This window comes from Cavia porcellus, unplaced genomic scaffold (assembly GCF_034190915.1).
Source record: "Cavia porcellus strain 051 isolate PalLab524CR breed Dunkin Hartley unplaced genomic scaffold, mCavPor4.1 scaffold_9, whole genome shotgun sequence".
Taxonomy (NCBI): domain Eukaryota; kingdom Metazoa; phylum Chordata; class Mammalia; order Rodentia; family Caviidae; genus Cavia; species Cavia porcellus.
Window position 1 is genome coordinate 22,990,230 of NW_026947492.1, and position 18,742 is coordinate 23,008,971.

Sequence of the window (18,742 nt, forward strand, 5' to 3'; positions counted from 1 at the left end):
AATTGCATGCTTGCCAGGTAGGTGCTTATGCAGCTGAGCTAAACCCCTGGCCCAAGCCCAGCCATATCTATGTCTACTGAAAAAAAAAAAAAAAGAAAAAGAAAAACAAAACATCAGGTATCACCAAAAAAGAGAAAAATACATGTGTGTGTACCTTCTAACTGATCTATTTAGGTGCTTATTTGCAGAGGCCTTTTCTCTCACTATAGCACTATAAAAACTACTCTGTTTTTTCATGTGGTATACTGTGATGTAGTAGCACATAAATTTGTATAAAGCAAGTATCCATAAATTAAATAGCTTCTACCATGCATGACTTTAAGAGTAGATAAACAGAAATTAATGAATAATAACCATTGATGTATTCAGGAGTTACAAATATCTTCAATCTTGGAAAGAATTTTACCTCAACTTTTAGGTAAGAAAATTCAAAATCAGAGAAAATCAAACAATGTACATAAACAGGTAAAAACTGCACAAGTTTTAAAACTCAAGGAAACCCGAGTTTCTCTTTTCAATTGTACTGCCTTTTTCACAAGTATGAAAATTAAATATGTGTTAAAGACAGTGTTACAAAATTGCCCACTTTATGGAAAAGGTGCATTAAGAATGATCCCCTCGACTTAAGCAGTAGGGCATGGTAGAGTTAAAAGAAGATTACAACTTATTTTTCATATTTTATAAAGAAATATATGCTAAGCATAAAGGATCTAAACAATACAGAAGCAAATAGAGGAAAAAAGTCTCATTACTTCCATAGTTCCATTCTCCTTGGTTACGTATGTAGATCTTTCCAGAGCTTCCTCTATGAATTTACAGTGGGATTATACTGCTCCATAATATGTTTTTTTCTTTTAACAACTTTCCTGGCTAATGCAGACCTCTACTTTGTCCTTTGATATGGTTGTGGAGTGTTTTACAATATGAAGTATCAAATATATTTTAAAAGTGTGATTTCCAACATTTGTGTGTCAAAGCAAGGGTGCAAAGAATAGTCATGGGCATGGGAAGTGTATTTTTAAAACTGCAAAGCGACCAATTAAAACAGTGGCGAAAGACTTAAATAGACTTTTCTCTGAAAAAGATATACAAGCGGGCAACAAGCACATGAAAAGATGCTCATTTCTGAATCACTACCTATTACTACCTATCAACAGAACATTACCAGAACTCACTTTCCAGAATCTTCTACAGCTCATCCTAATCATCTACCCACCGACGTGCTGTGGAGAGGTACTGACATTTTAACTTCAAACCACGCAGAAATGGTCCTTAAGTCAGGATCTAAACACTGTTGCATGTTTCTATGCAACAGTACAGTGAAAGGCAGGGTTGATTTCTGGCTCTTCAGTGCAACCTTTTGTTTGTTTTGCTTCATTTTTGGGTTTTTTTTTTTTTTTTTTTTTTGAGATATACTATTAACGGCTCACTGTTTTAAAGGAATTCACTGAATGTTAACTTCTGCATTCCACCACAGATACTCCCGGAGTTTTTCTAGTTTTTGATAACTGAGAATGAGGCTGCTATGGACATTCCTGTTTATGTGTGACACATGTATATGAATTTCTGTGTATCTGCATCTAGGAATGGTAGCACAGGGCTACTGGGCACCTATGTGTAGGTCAAGTTCAGCAGCAAGTGCCAACCAATGACCATTCCAAAGCATGCTCCCTCCCACCCGCAATCTTGAGAACCTGCACCCTTGCTAACCCTTGGCATCATTATTCTTACATTTTAAATATTCTGGTGGTTATATAATAGGGAGTCAATTTAGGCTTTAATTTGCATTTTCCTAAAGACAAGTGATGCTGAACTCTTGCCATATGCTTACTGAGAATGTTGGATATCTATAGTAAAGTACCTAAGATTTTACTAACTTAAAAATAGTCTTTTTCTTATTGATTGTTTACACATTGTGATTACCAGGCCTTTATGACATACATGTTCTGTAAGTATTTTCCTCACTTTCATAGCATATCATGATACATTTCTTAATTGTAATTAAGTTTAATATATTAAGTTTTCAGCTATAATGAATGCTTTTTATGTCTAGCCCAAGGTCACAGAAATATTCATGGTATCATCTTTTAAAAGTTTTACTGCTTTGCCCTTCACATACAAGTTGTACAGATCTATAGTTCTCCTGAAAAGTAGTTTTGTTTTTTACTTTTTGTTTATTTGTTTTGCATTGGGTCAAGTAAGAATCAGACTTCTCTTTTGTTTACATTCAGATGTTTGCTGACTCAGAATTCTTTATTGAAGTGACTGTCCTTTTGACGCCCTGCAATGGTATCTTTGCCATTAATCAAGGATCTATACATAAAGTGTAAGATATTTCTGGAATCTAGTCTGTTTCACTGATGTATTTGTCTATCCTTGCATTCATAACAGTGTCTTAATGAGTGACATAAAAATAAATTTTTATATCTGTTACAGAAGGTTTTGCACTTGTTGGTTCTTTAAAACTATCTTAGGTATTCATAGCTCCATATTTTCTTATAAATTTTACAATCAGTTTAGAACCAGTCATCAATTTCCACAAAAATCCCAACTCAAAGCCTGGGACATTTATTAGAAACTGCCTTGTTCAGGTCTGACCTTCAGTTTTTGTTCCCCCAGCACTGTGACTTCCTCTATCCCACTTCCTGGAATAATATCCCTGTATCTCAGCATTATTTTTCTTCTTTTTCCCCTTAGCAATTGCCTAGAGCTTTATTAACTCTCCAATACTTAAAAGAAACATTTTTTATACTTCTGTCCAATTTTTCTTTCTCAAGAAAGAAAGCCTATTTAAATCCTTAGTCTTCAGCTTCCAGAAGTTCATGCCTCAAGGTAAGCTTACTTTTCCTTCTCTCTTCTCTTCCCTCTTCTTTCTTTCTGTTAGATAAGGTACTTCATGCTAAAAGACTTAGAATGCCAGCGTAGAAATTATAAAAAGACCAAATGTTGATATGTCTGTCCTGGCAATGAATTCTGTAATATAGGAACTGAAGAATTTATTCCATAGGCTTAAGGGAAGAACGAATCACTGAAGTTGAAGACAGGTCAGTGTGAGGTGTGTGTGTGGGGAGACACCTCCAAAGATCATGAGAAAACATCTGTGAACCTGACTGGTGTATCAGGAAGAGAGCAGCACCCCACAAAAGTAGCAGCTCAAGAGACAAGTGTGAGGACGTCAGAAACTTGAGGGAAGATACCAGTAAACAGATACCAGTTTATGCAATCTACACAAGGAAAAGCATCTGCTTTCTCTTCCTCTCCACCTTGTCCTCAACGTGGACCTCACATTCTTCCATCAACCATACCCTGTGGTGACTGAAACTAAATGGCAGTGTCTTATGGCTCCCTCACTCCTGCTGTGTCTGTCTCCCACCCAAAGCCCTGCCCATCGTCCCTCCCTTCCTCCCTCCTTCCTTCCTCTCTCTCTTTTCTTTCTTTCTTCTTTAAGACATCAAAGATATTTGCTATCTTCATCAGGACATGGTGACTCACTTTTATTTTCATATACACAAATAATTGAACATATCGAGAACATAAGGAACAGCTGTAAAAGTTTCCTAGTATCCCCGTTATGTAACAATATAGGGGAGGTTTAAATTCTTAGTCTCAAACTATAGCTGCATCTTTTAGATCCACGATCCAACAGTCACAGATGGCAATGTTAAAAATAAGCAGAACATTCAAGTTGTTTATACTGTAGGCAAAGACAATTTTAAAGTGTGAAACACACCCAAGGCTGACTGAATTTACATCATCCTTTTCAAAAATATATTAAGAATGTATGTTTCCCTATGCCAGTCCTGAAATGCTGCTTGCAAAAGAAAAAAACAAATTAGCTTTTGAAGGTGTGTTCAGTTTTTATACTAATTACTAATAAAGAATTAACAATGATCTACAGGTCTGAGTATACACCTATTTCCTTCAATTATCGATAATTTTTTTCTTTTTTCTTTTTTTGGTACCAGGGATCGAACTCACAATCTCAAGCTTGCCAAGCAGACACTTGTGCCACTGAACTAAACCCCGGGCCCTCAGTAACTAATTTTGAGGGCTGGGGATCTAGTTCAGTGGCACAGTGCCTGACTGGCAAGTGAGAATTCATGAGTTCAATTCCCTATACCAGAAAAGAAAAGGAAAGGAAAGAACATCTAACTTTCCAAATATTAGAAACTTCATTATTATTATTAGTGTCATTTCTCCCTCTGTAACATGAGAAAGTATTTAACTGATACCATTTTGAACGTCAATACAAAACTAACATTACAAATCTGGGTTTCCAGGAGATCTCTGAGTAAATGTTATCGAAGATGAGTAACAGAAGTTTATATCACAGGAAGGTGGATTAAAAGAATGCACAAGAAATCACAGATTCTGATAGCGATTTTAGTCACTTCAAAAATAGTGACCATGAAACCATGAAAGCCTATGATCATCTCAACAGATAAGCTGACTGCCTTTTTAAAAAAGCCAGCACCCTTTTTATGAAACTATGCAACAAGCTGGAAACAGAGAGGGACACCTCTTAATAAGGAGCATCTATGAAACCCACAGCTGACATCTCATCCAGGGCTGAGACAGTCATGGCTCTGCCTAAGATATGACATCAGCCAAGGGTGCTTGTGCTTGAGGTTCTATTTAACACTGTACTGAGGCCCACAGCAGGGCAATGGGGCAAGAAAATCAATGAAAGGCATCTAGACTGAAAGGGAAGATCTCTATTGGCTGAAGACATGATTTTGTGTGCATAAAATCTCAAGGAAGGCATTTTTAAACAATCAGAATAAACTATGCAGTAAGACTTCAGGATACAAAAGCAATATAAAAATATTTCTAGGCACTTGCAATAAACATTAATAAAATTTTTAAAATTCTAGTTACAGTAACATCAAAAAGGATTTTTAATGAAAGATGCAAAACTGGAAGGTAAGAGACAGCAGGGAGAAGGAGGAAAAGGGAAGTAAAAAGATCAAGTTGTGATGTGTGTGTGTCAATTTCCTATTTTGAATATATTTACCATGTACTACATACATATACTAATAAAATGTATTTTACAAAGAAAATAGTAAACATTGAAAGAAATTAAAGATTATCTAACTAAATAAGGAAACATCCTGTTTGGAAATTGGAAGACTTACTATTGTTAAGGTGGAAACATTTTCCCAACTTACACAGATTCAATACAGTCTCTTATCACAAGCCCAGCTTACTTCTTTGTAGAATTGATAGGGTGATTCTAAAATTCACACATAATTACAAGGGACTCAAAAGCCTAATCAGTGGCACTTGCCACCTGCCTGGCAAGTGCAAGGCCATGGGTTCGATCCCCAATATAAAAAAAAAAAAGTCTAATAACCTATTAAAACAAGAATAAAGCATAGGATTTATATTTCCTGATTGCAAATCTTAATATAAAACAACAATAATCAAGACAGGGTGGAACTGGCATAAGAACAGACATACAGATCAATGGAACAAAACTGAAAGTCCAGAAATCAACTCATGAGTCTAAGGTCAAATGATTTTTACAAAGGTGTCAACACCACTGAACAGGAAAAATTATCTTTTCAACAAATAGTTCTGGGACAACTGACTGAATATCTACATGAAGTTGAGTCTCTGACTTACACTACACCTAAAAATTCGATTTAAAAAACGGATCATAAATTAACTTGTAAAAATCTGAAAACTATAAACTCAGAAGAAAATGTTGAAGATAATCTATATGATCTTGGGCTAATCAGTATCATCTTAAAAGACACCAAAAACATATACAACAACAGAAAAATAAAGTAGCTTATGAAAATTAAGCTTGTTTGCTTCAGTGGATATCATCAATAAAGTAAAAGACAACTCCTAAAATATGTGAAAAAACATGTAAATCACTATTATCTGATAAAGAATTTATATCTAGAATATATAAGGAAGACTTACAACTCAACGATCAAAAGTCAAATAATCCAGTAAAAAATGGACAAAGAATCTCCAAAGAAAATAGTGTAAACTGCCACAAACATACAGGAAGATGCAGAGTATTAATAGCTATCAGGGAAATGCAAATTAAAATCACAGTGATATACTTCACACCTGCAAAGATGCCAATAAAATAAATCCAAGTAACAAGTTTTGGCAAGAAAATGGAGCAACTAGAATTCTCATACACTATATATGGAACTACAAAATGGTACAATTCACAGTTTAACAAAAAGTTCAATTTAGAGTTCAGGTATGATAGCCCAATTCTACTCCTAGACATGTGCCTGAGAAAGATGAAAACACACACTCACACAAAGTACACACAAATATTCACAGTAGCCCAAAATGAAGATAACCCCAAATGAACAGACAAATAAAATACGATGTATGTATACAATGGAATAGTATTCGGCCATTTAAAACATATGCTGATACAGATTGATAAAAACACTTTCAAGATGTAAAAGAAGCTAGTCATCAAAGGTCACATAATACGTCATTCTATTTATATAAAGTATCCAGAATAGGGAAAAACGGAGATGGGCGTAGAGCCATTAGTTGCATAAGACATGTGGTGGTGGTGGTGGTGGTGTGGTAAAGCAGGTGAGAAGAAATGTCTGTTAATGAATGCTCAATTTCTTTTTGGAGTAATCAAGATGTTCTAAAATTAATCATGACAATAGTTGTATAACTCTGAATATACTAAAAACCACAGAATTACGTACTTTAAAAAGGTGAATTACATGGTATGTGAATTATATCACAATCACTGAAGGTGGTATTTTGAAAGTGACTAATGGCATATTTTTAAAAAGAAACTATAGTCACCACAATTACTAATGAATATTTACCAAGCAAAAACCCATACAGAAAGTCTTTTTATTTAAAAAAAAAAAAAAAAAAAAAAACTTACTAGTTTACCCAAAACAGGATAAAACTGCCTTAAAAGTAACTATGAATTCTTGGCTCAAGTGAAGTGCAAAGAACCTGGTTTTGAAGTACTCTCTTTATGGAGCAATAAAGCCAGTCTTCCTAAAATAAATTCCTACAAGAAAAACTGGAACAGTTCCCCAGTGTTTAATGAAGAAATGGGGGCTTTGAAAGGCATTATTACCTTCCACTTTTACCTAAATTATCTATCTGAGGACTGGCTGGTGCATAATTTTGGGGCAAAAACTATGGAATACAGAAGAAAAATATTTTTTTCTCCTTCAATCTTATATATCGGTCTTAATCCCTGGATATATAAGGAAAAGCAACACAAATTCTGAGGTAAACAATTTCTCCCCCTTTTACTTGTTGGGAAGAAAAGGGGAGAAGAAATGGAATTAGCAAAAATAAATTTGATTACTTCTTCCCTTTAAAATTTTTCAGTTTTTGTTTTCATTATTTTTTAAAATTTACATCAGATCAAACATTTCCAGACTATTCTATAGAATCTTACCCAGAAAAACTCACACCAATGAAGATAAGAATTCCAGTTTTCCTGATATTTTAATATCAGGAAATATTCTTTACTAGATATTAATATTCTTTACTAGAATAAGAAGTGCTGTTTAAAGTAGTTTTGATGATCAAAGCCACTGATAAAATATGTTTTCTTCAATTATTAATTTCTAGTTAATCATACTATTTCCATAATACTGCTTTAAAACTAATTTAAATCAGTTTATTCAATAATAAACTATTTTCCTACTGTCTCATTATAAAAGCGTACAGTAACAAAGCTTAAGAGAGCACACATTTCCTTTAAATTGTTTAAAAATTTGAATTAATGCAAACCTTTGTGAAATGATCAACAGAGTAACAAGATATTTAAAACACTAAAAATGCATAGTATACCAATGAATGTAAAGAAGGGAAAAACAAGCTGGAATAGAATATCTGAGTAGCTGATCACAAACACACCAATGAGACAGCACACTTACCTGGCTTTGGTACTGAGTTGGTCACTGACTGGGGAACTTTCTGGTTAATTAACTCAACACAATGTCCAGGGAAGAGTCCCACCTAAAGAGGGCAACAAACAGAGGATTTCAAACCAGCACAAAGACCAGTATGTGAACACTGCCAACTCAGTTCCAGTAATGTACTCCACAGATCCTCCCAACTGATTCTGTTATTCCAAGATTGTCAATAGAAGATGATGCCAATTACACAAACAAACAACAAGACAATCTGTTGCTATGAGTATATAGAGTTCTGTGGGGAGTTCTAACCAAAAATCTAAGTCTGCCTTTTTAGTTTTAGTGTTTAATTTCTCAAATGTCTTTTACTCCAATTAAAACATTTAGCGTGACAACAAGCTTAGGCACGCACTTGCTAGTTATTTTTACTGCTTAATAATTCACTTTGCTGATGTCTCAATCTAGTTACGTAGCCATCTCTGTTCTACTGTTTAGTGTATTTCTTTAATTTTTTAAAAGTCAACACTACACCAAAAATCCAATTTTTCTGAATTTTCTCTTTACTTTCCTACAGGTTTTATGAAACAAAACATAATTAAAATAAATTTCTGAAATACTCTTTTAAAATGCTGGTGATCCCTGCTGCATAAGAGCAGCAGGGCATGGGAAAAGCAACAGCAATACAGAAGACCATGGCCAATCTCAGCAGTGCTAACAGCCTTTGACTATGAAGAACATATCACATTGACCTCACAGCCAGGATGGCTTCAGGTTGAATCCTAACAAGCTCTATGTGGAAAACACTGGAGCTTCAGATCATCCAGAGATACTGTGTGGCCAACAAAATAAATACAGAGATAAACAACAACAACAAAAAAGTAAAAAGGAAATCTTTACCAATATTTATAGGTATTTCCTTAGATAGGGCATAATTGGGCTGCCATGCAGCAGATGTTAAAAGCTGAAACATGAAAACTCCATCACGCTGTATCTCCCTCTGTTGACACACTCTGGGGAAGAATGAGATGTTTTCCAAGAGCATGACTCATCAAGAACTTCTGAGCTATATAATTCCCATCTGTGTGGGATTATTTTCATATATTCATTTGCTGCTTTCTTATTTCAATTTCTGGATCAATATTCTATGATACTTCTTAACATTATGAAGATGCAACCAGTAATTATGAGCTGAAAGGGGATTACTGAGAAAATATAAGTTTTGCTTGAAAGATTTTTATTTGAGATTCGTAACACTCTATCTGCACTGCCTTCTAAAAAGATGCCTCGCATGTATGTTTCACTGGTGAAATTCTGTAACATATTCGACTTGACTTCCTTTTTCACTAAACAGGTAGAATTCTTCCAAGACTAGTTGGAACCAGGAAATACTGAACTTGAAAGCTTCTCATTTCCTCTTGAACAAGTCCAATCAAAGGGCATGAAGTACACTGGTTAACAGTGTAGCCTTGAAAGGGAGAGGCCTAGGTCCAGTGCTACCTCTGCCTCTTAACAGATGGGCAGTATAACTTAGCATCTGTAGAATTCAGTTTCTCTGTCTAAAAATGATGATAATAGCTATATTTATTAGGTTTAATAGAAATTAAGTGGATTTACATACATATTCAGTAAGCACATCCTAAATATTACCTGTTACTACTCCCATATGTTACATAACAGAACAGCTAGAGGGTCTAGCACCCCTGCCAAATGGCTAGGACACATAACACTTAACATTTTTTTGGTGTGTATGCACTTAAGTTTTCTCACTCTCAAATATTGTATTTCCATTAAATCTTAATTCATTTTAACTTATAAGCACTTGAGAAATGCCACAGAGACAAGTTCAGGCTTTAAACTTGGCTCATCTGTTTCCTATCTGGAGCAAACTGGTTAGTTTCCTAAATTTGAAGTTTAGGTAGGATTATACTACATACCTATCAAGAATTGATGTGAAAGCACCTCTCCTAGCTTCTAAATTCAAATATCTTTGAGCAAGTAAAAACCAGTTTTCCATTACCTGCTCACAAAGACTGAGTAAAGCTTAATGAACTTCAGGGAACTAAGTCATGTAAGTTAATTTTCACCTCTTAAATTTGTCCCAGTGTTTTAGTATTAGATGTTGGTGAGACCTGCTGTGTACTATGAGATCTACAGTGGACACATCTAATGCCAACTCTAATCCCCGCCCTCTTGCTTCCCTTTCTCATGTAGTATAATAGTGACTTCAGTATAATAGAAAGTATAATAGAAGTATAATAGAAACTTCACGGTGGGACAGAAGATATAGCATCACAAAATAAACTTCTGGGCACAATAAACTACTGCCTTTGTAACATGGCATGCTTCAAGAGATCCGTCATGAGATCCTGATCAAACCCTAAAAGTAGAATGTTTGTATGAAAGAAGAAACTGCTACCAAGAAAAAAGCTAAATAAGCCCTCCAGCTTCACTTATTCTTAGTCAACTAAAGTCTCTAATTTTGGAGGCCACACAGCTCTGCTGTAGATAACATCTCTGATGTGAGGGTTATAGTAACGGTTTCTCAGGTTACTTCCCTGGGACTTAACGGCTTGCAAAGTCTGATGGAGACTAAAATGGGACAAAACGCTTGGCATCACAGCGCACCCGTCCCCTTCGCTGTCTTAACCTTTGAGTTACATTTTACTCATCTCTGCATGTAGACATGCAGGTCATTTAAGAAACCTTTCTCCAAGAATATGACACAGGGCTAACTTAGCCTATGCCTGAGGGAGCTGGTATATGTTTATTGTACTCTATTCTTGTGTTTTCTCAATAGTTCAAGCACTGAATATCCTATAGCTGTCTCGCAAGCTTGTTTAAAATGATGATACCAGCTGCAAGAATAATTCAGTTTCTGGACAAGGCTGACCACCAAGTACAAGAGACTGGGAAGATTTGCACAGGATAATGTCTCCAGATACTTAAAAACATAACAGCCTCTATGACTGAAAGGATTTTGCCCTAGATAGGAAATTACAGCAGTGGGAGGAGGGACTAAGGGACATTTACCTTGAGGTCATTCTCCCCGCCCCTAGGCAATTTACCTGTGGCGTGAAATGAGTTCCAATTGGCTGCTCTCACATCAGAAATGCCCCCTTTAGGCAGCACTCCAGGCCAAAGCTATATGTATGCCTCCACACCACATGTCTGGCAGAGAAAGCCAGACCCCCAGTGGTCATGGGATTCTCTCCGTGCTCTTAAAATAAAGGCCACTTTTACTTTATATTCTCTCCCTCTAACTGTGCCAAAAATTCTAACAACGACAAGTTAGTAGCAATGGGAACAAAAAAGAATCACTGCTCAGGAAGCAAGTCTAACCTAACTATAGCGTCACTGAAGCAACCAACTGAAACCAAAAACACAAAACAACTACTAAAAGTAATTTAAATATAACAACAATGTATTTATCATTGGCTTCTTAAAAATACTTGCTCTAATGGTTCTTTGGTTTAATTTTTTTTTTAGTTTTTTTTTTTTTTTTTTTAAGACTAGTCAAGTGCAGTAGTGAGAAGGGGGGAAAGAGTAGAACAAGGAGTTCAATCTGTACTGACTGTGAACAATCAATTGAGATAACTCACTACCTTCGGACCAGCCTCTTTGGTTTAATTTATGGCTAGTGAAACTTTAAGTCTATCTGCAAAGGAAAATATTTTTATGAAGCTTAGTAAAGAACGGCTCTCTCCCACAGACATACATCATGGGTTGGTTAGCCTTGGAGAATTAGACTCTAATACTTCATTTTCTGACTACAACTTCCTGTCTTCCCAAGTCTCTAGTGTTTATATTCCATGACAACTGAAGCTAAAACTCAAGACATCCTATCCTTTTCACACTTGTATTTCCCCTCTAGGCTACCTACCCTTCTTTTCCACCTTTCCTTCTTGCTAGTCAGTGTGGACATTGCAGTTGACCACTAGCACTTTAAAGCAGTATCTTTGGTTTCCTTATAATATTAATCTGACAAACCAATCTAGCAACATCTTAGCCCCTGAACTAAACCAATATACTTCCATATGTACACGCCATGTGTTTGCGGGGTAGGTGGAATAAAACCCCATCACTGAGAAATCTTCATGGCCCACTGTATAGAAATGCCTATCAACTTCCTTATTCCTCAAACATCTAAGAACCCACTGTTTTTCAGACTGCCCTGTCTGACACCTACTACCTTTACACCAGCACAACCAGGTAAGTCAATGTAGTCAATTAGCAGTGGCAACAAATAGAAAACTATGTGCTTTCTTCTTTTTGCAGGGTTTGGGGCAAAGAAACAGCAGTTGCTATACATAGAAAAAAGCGAAAACTGAAAGTAAATTTCTCAATTCCTTACTTAACAATTTCTGACTCCATTTACTGGTATTTGAGTATTTCTTGAAGTTCTCTGAAACATTCCCACTGAAGTCTCCCCAGTCTCTATTTCCCAAAAAATGCCACATTGCTTCTGGCTTCTTTGTCTTTACAGTGGATATACCAGTTTGAAAATCAGAAACACCACCAGGGATCAGGATTAAGTATGGTATTTAAAGATATGAAAGGGAATGGAGCCTAGGACAAGAGTCTAAATGAGAAGGCGGTCCAATCCAAACCTCAGAAATTTCACATGGGAAATCACTCAGGCAAAAAAGACGCAGCAACAAGAACTTTAAATGCTTGTGTCAAGTCAGTCAAGAGAAATGTCAGGAAAAGGGAAATCAGAAATCGAGGATGACTGCTTATGTAAGAGGAATAAGGAAGCATCTATTTTTGCCTTAACCCAAAGACCTCTAGTGATGCAAGAAAAGAAACAGGAAATGTTTAGGAATACACATGATAAGTGAATGCTGAAGGAAACTACAATAAGCTCCTTAAAATAGGAAGGACTGTGAGATGAAGACAGTGAAGACTTAGAGCTCTTCTGGACACTCTGTTTGCTTAAAGGACACAAAAGCTTACAAAGGATCTTTTCATCTCCCCAGACTACTGCTTTCCATCTAAAGACAAAAGGTAAAATCTGACTTAAAAGCTTTGTCAGTTCACACAGTTTGGCAGAAGAATCTGAAAGCATGCTTTTCTCCTTTAGCTCATTTATCACAGATTCTTCTTCCTACCTTCCTACCTCGGCAAGCCTGGGTCTGATTTCTTTGTCCTGCCACTTCTCTAACACTCACTGTGTGCTGTTGAGGAAGATACCACGTAAGCCTGACTGAAGGCCACTGGTTGCAGTCATCCTTTATTGATACCCCCTCCATGGGTGCTATACACACTGTTGAACTTGACTGCTCTCCTGCTATTCTATTTTTTGTTACAAGATTCTTTTCCAACTATAAATTTTGGGGGGCTTGGTGGAGGAGTCTCACCTTCAATGCAATGATGTCCCAGAATCTAGATAAGGATAGTAAAGACAAAAAGTTGGTGCAGGGAAAAAGTGGAGCGAATAATAGAACGCTAGTTCTGAACATAATATGGAGCATTATGCGTAACTATTCACTACACAGCAAGTTTATAAATTTCTGAATTTGTTTCTAATTAGCTCAAATAAGATAAAATAATTTGTAACTGCTTTAAGCTACACTTAATTTGCCTTACAGTTCCTCCTCAAAAGGAAGATGAAGAAGACATTGTAAATGGAAGGACACATAGATAAGACAAGACAAGAAGTGTGTGTATGAGGGGAGACGTGATAGTAACGTATGGCCAATGTGAGTTTATGAAACAGAGAAGAGGAGGATAAGACTGAAAATGAAAAGGTCAGTGGGCTCAGAGATCATCAATAATTTTATTCATCCTAATAGGGAGTTTGAGATTGCCTTCTGCAGGAAATGAAAGTGATAAACTGAGTATCTGAGAGACAGAAGCAAGTATGTTTTAGGAAGCAAACCAGTAGCAACATACAGCTTTCAAAGCAGAAGGGAGGAACATAAGAAGCAAAAAACCACTTCAGGAATCTTCGAACACAGATACAACAGAAAATAAAAATCTGTCATTTAAAAATGGCACAAAGAATAATACATGAATGTCAGAGACAGAGGTATAGAGACTTCAAGTGGACTGGATGTGTAAACAAAGCTAGATCAAGGACTGCTTCAGTAGTTTTATTCTTCTATGTTCCTTGACTGGCAATCAAAAATCAATAAACTGCAAGTATTTTTGAAGTACATTTTGAAAATTCTGGCACCCCTAAAGCTATCACAACAATCAAAATTGTATTAATCAACTCAGATGTCTCCTTGTACCTTTTCATAATCCCCCAACCCTCTTCCCAACCCTGCTCCTCGGCAACTCCTGATCTACTTCCTGTCACTACACTGCATTTGCATTTCCTATCATTTTGTATGAAGTCCTGCAGAATGAACTCATGTTGCCTGCCTTCTCCTGCGCAGTATAATTATTCTGAAGATGTCCTATTATATATACCAGTGGCTCACTTTTTATTTCCCAGTCATATCCCATTACATGAACACTCCCATTTGTGTATCCACCACTGACAAACATTAGGGTTGTTTACAGTTTTGGTCTATTATAGATAAAGATGTTATAAACATTCAGGTACAAGTTTCTGTGGGGACACAGGTTTTCTTTACGTTAAGTACTTAAGAATGGAAAGTGTAGATCACAGAGTGTGGGAGACCAGATAATGCTAATCGAGGCCTAACTGACCTCCTCTGTGAGCACAAAGAAGACAAACAGTAAGCTGTGCTCTTTTGGCAATACGCAGGGAGGCTGGCACGCTGCAGGTGCTAAGGAAAAACTAATGCAATTGAGATCTGGTTGTTTGCCTGGGCAGGTACTATAGATAGTAGAAGGCAGGTGAATCTTCGGGTACTAATTGTTTGAACCTGTGTCTAACTGAAGACCAAAGCAAGGTTTAGCCAGACGTGCAGGGCTCTCTGTCCACCAGAGACAAGAGTCTTTTAGTCTCCATATTCTAAACTCTTGGTCTGTTTGTCTTTCATCCATTTGTCCCTGTTGGGAAGCAAACTCACAGGCTGGTTTTCTACAGTACAGTAGGTATATGTTTAACCCAAGAAATTGCCAATTGTTTTCCAAACTGGCTGTGTGGCATCTTAGGCTCACTCCAGCACAGCATGAGCTCTCCACCTCTTCCATATTCTCAGCATCACTAGGATGGGGCTGAGACTCAGTGCTGTTTTAATTTGCGTTTCTCTAATAATTGCACATCTCCTGACATGAGGTTGCATATCTCTTGATGTGTTGGCCATTCATATCCTTCCGGTCATGTGTCTGCTCCAATATTTGCCTGTCATAAACTGAGTTTTATTTCTATCTGACTTTTGACATATCCTTATATGTCTTGGCTATAAATCCTTTCTAAGATATAACTACGGCAAATATTTTCTAATAGTCTAGATCTTCCTTTTTTATTCAATTAACAGTGTCTTTCACCGGGTGTGGTGTGGCTCACATCCATAATCCCAGCACTTGGGAGGCTCAGGCAGGAGGATCATTGTGAGTTCGAGACCAGCCTGGGCTACAATGTGAGCTCAAAGCCAGCCTGAACTGCATATTGAGACCCTGTCTCAAAAAGACAAACAAAACAAAAAAGTGCTTTTCAAAAAACCAACCTTTTACAACTTGATAAAATGCTAGTTTTATATAAATTGCTTTTGATATAGGATTTAAGAAATCTTTACATCTACAGGCAAAATTTTTTTTTTGTTTTCTTCTACAAGTTTTACAGTCTACCTTTTATATCAGTTTATAATCAATTTTAAGTTAATTTTTGCAGATGCTGCAAAAATTTGTTTTTTTGAACTATAAACCATGTTTACTCAATGTACTATCTTTGAAACTTTGTTAAAAACCAGTTGTCCTTGTATTTACTGGTCTAATTTTAGACTTTTCTGTTCCACTGAACTACTTCTTTGTCTTTCTCCTTAGAGACAGGCACACTCTCTTACACTACCACTTTATAGTAAATCTTCCTAGTAAATTTTAATTAGTGTTCTTCAGTGTTATTCATTCAGCTTTTCTATTATAGGCCCTTTTACTTCCATATGAAATATTTAATCTGTCTGTCAATTTCTACACAAGTGTTTTCCAGGATTCCGAATGGGATCAATTTGAAAAGAAATAGCATTTTAATAATATAAGCTTCCAAAGCCATTGACAACACGTATCTCTCCATTTATCTGGGACTTTTCATTTCTCCTAGCAATGCTCTGTACTTCAGGGTACAGGCCTTACCCAGCTCTTTTTAATATATCTCATATTTTGATGCTACTATATAAATGAGTTTTATTATATTTTCTGCCTGGTACAATGTTGCTATTCTGTAGAAAAGCTAGTCTATAAGGTTGCCTTTAGTTCTTTCCAGTATTTATAGCTAAATACATATTGTATATTTTAAAATATAAATTTTGTTCATATATGAGAATTTACATTGATTTGAAATTTTTATTAGTAGACAGTTGTATTATTTGTAAACCTATTTAAAACCATAAGAAGAAATTTTAGAAAATATCTACCATAAAGAACAGGCATATTATTTAATGTGATTAAGAGCTGGTGCCTACAGCTATGTTGTCCACTGCTTCTACAAAATTGAATGCTTAAGTATCACTTGTTGTGACATAGTCTGATACTATAAATTAACAAAGTTACCAAGTAACAAATTTATGTCTAAACAGTAATAACTGTGTTAATGGTAATAATAAAAACATCAGCAACAAACACTGAAAATAAATTAAGACTGACACATTTCTGCAATTGAAGGGGGGAAAAATGTGCAAAATTGGAACTTACCATGCTATTGCTCTGGCCTTGGTTATACTACCTATTTATTGTTTTTCAGAAAAATAAGTATCTTTGTCTCTAGACTTCTATTATTTGGAAATAACAGTTTAGAGCCAGATGGTCCACTGTCGTCTTTTCTACTATAGAAATCTATGATTCATACAAAGAGACAAGTAGAAGTATTACTGTCACTGAATTACTACAGAGATGTGTTCTCTGCCCAGAAGGCCTCAGTTTTAATGTAAGTGCTGCACTGAACAGTGAGGTAACAAGAGCTGTTTCACCCTTCTATGCTGTAGTTTCTTCCACATGGAAAAAGATAATAGCATATTCTTCAAGTTGTGAGATTACAGATCAATGAAAAACATTTAGAACATTACACATAAAAACACTCAATAAGCATTAGCAATTACTTTTTTTTGCAGTATCATGAACTTCCTCTCCTCTTGAAATTATATAACATTACAGATGAAAACCTATTATATAAAATGGTTTTCCATTAATTAACCAGTGAAGGAACATTTTTCTCTATTTGAATTTATATAATGAAAAGATTGGGCCTAGGATTTCAGAGCATATTAGGAGGACATCATTTCTTGAATTGGTGTTTCTGCATAAAGCCTTTTTCTGAAAACTAGTTACTTGGACCATAATAAACTTTGCGGTAAGGAAATTTCTATGGTCCAAGAATTGTTTCTCTGACATTTCTGCATGAAAACACTCAACATCCTGGGATAACTATGAAAAATAAAATACCTGACCTTTGATCACACTGTGGAGAATCAAAGAACATGAGATTTATAAACTTCTGTCAATCTCTAAACGGGGTTTTATCCATGAATTAGGTGGACTGCAACATGTTTTAAGGAAGACTTTCTGCATGGTCTGGGGACAGAATGACTGCTCAACTGTGTCCTCATGCCTCTCTCCATGGGAGCACAGGCGCTGGGAGACTGGATTAGAGGTTCTCACAGTCTGTGCACGACAATCCTCTGCAGAGCTGGTTAAAGCTCAGACATCTGTGCTGTCCTCCAATATGCTGGTTGATCCTATATAAAACTCTAAGAGACACTGCACTACCCGAACAAATAATGCTGAAAGATAGTAACATCATATTTTTAAAACAGTTTTTACTTAGGGGAAAAAAGGCTTTTAGGGATTTCAACCCAGATTTCTACCAGGAATACAAAATTGATAGTGATGCCAATTATTTTAAAAACAAAACCAAAAAATAGGTTTTTTTTCCCTTTTTTCTGAAATATATTATATTATGTAACACCTCAGAAAACAAAGATACAAGATTCAGTATAGTCGTTAGGAAACAATAACAACAACAAAAAACAGACTTCAGGATTTCAAGTTACTATAGTAAATATAATTTCACACTTTCTTCTTGCAGAAGTTTAAGAAAAGAGATTAACAGTATGCTTAAACACATGAATGAACTTATCCTTCTGTTCTCACAGCTGAATTACGATCTGGGATAGGACAGTGCACTGAACAGAACCTGCAAGATGCACATCATTACCAACCCAAATGACCTGCAGTACGCACAGGCAAATATAAAGACTCCCATACTACCTGCAAGTACTAGAATGCTGGGGCTCAGGCCCTGAGATTTAATTTTTTCACAAGTCCTCTTGATCCTTAAACACAATACAGTTTGAGAATTGGTGGCAAAGAAATAGTAAAAACAATTACTGGTAACAGAACAGTAAAGACAGCAGCAGAGCACTGTTAAGTGTACCTGGTAAATGCTATTCTCCGGATTAACTTTGTAAAATAACACAAAAGCGTTACTGCCTAGCAGAACTGACTAAAATTTGTTTAAAATTTGACAATTATAACATAGCAGTGCAGGCCAGGGATATGTCTCAGTGTCACAGTGCCTGCTGGCAAGTGCAAGGCCATGAGTTCGATTCTCAATACCAAAATAAATAAATAAAACAGACAGACTACAGATGATGCCAGCAGCAGGAACACTCACTCATTTACAGTGAAAATACAAAATGGTACTGCCATTTTAGAAGACAGGTTGGTAATATCTTACACAACTGAACACATTCTTACTACATGGTCCAGCAAACAAACTCCATGGTATATGCCAT

The 18,742-nt window shown here is 36.0% G+C and overlaps 1 protein-coding gene across 5 annotated transcripts in view; it reads right to left on the reverse strand.

Annotated features, from left to right (window-relative positions):
• Positions 1–18,742, reverse strand: part of Arhgap32 (Rho GTPase activating protein 32) — a 291,311-nt gene that overhangs the window by 60,389 nt on the left and 212,180 nt on the right. For all 5 annotated transcript variants that reach the window (XM_063256063.1, XM_063256064.1, XM_063256065.1 and 2 more), the window contains one exon: positions 7,902–7,983. In XM_063256063.1, the coding sequence (XP_063112133.1) occupies positions 7,902–7,983 (82 nt within the window). The remainder of the gene's footprint in view (positions 1–7,901; positions 7,984–18,742) is intronic.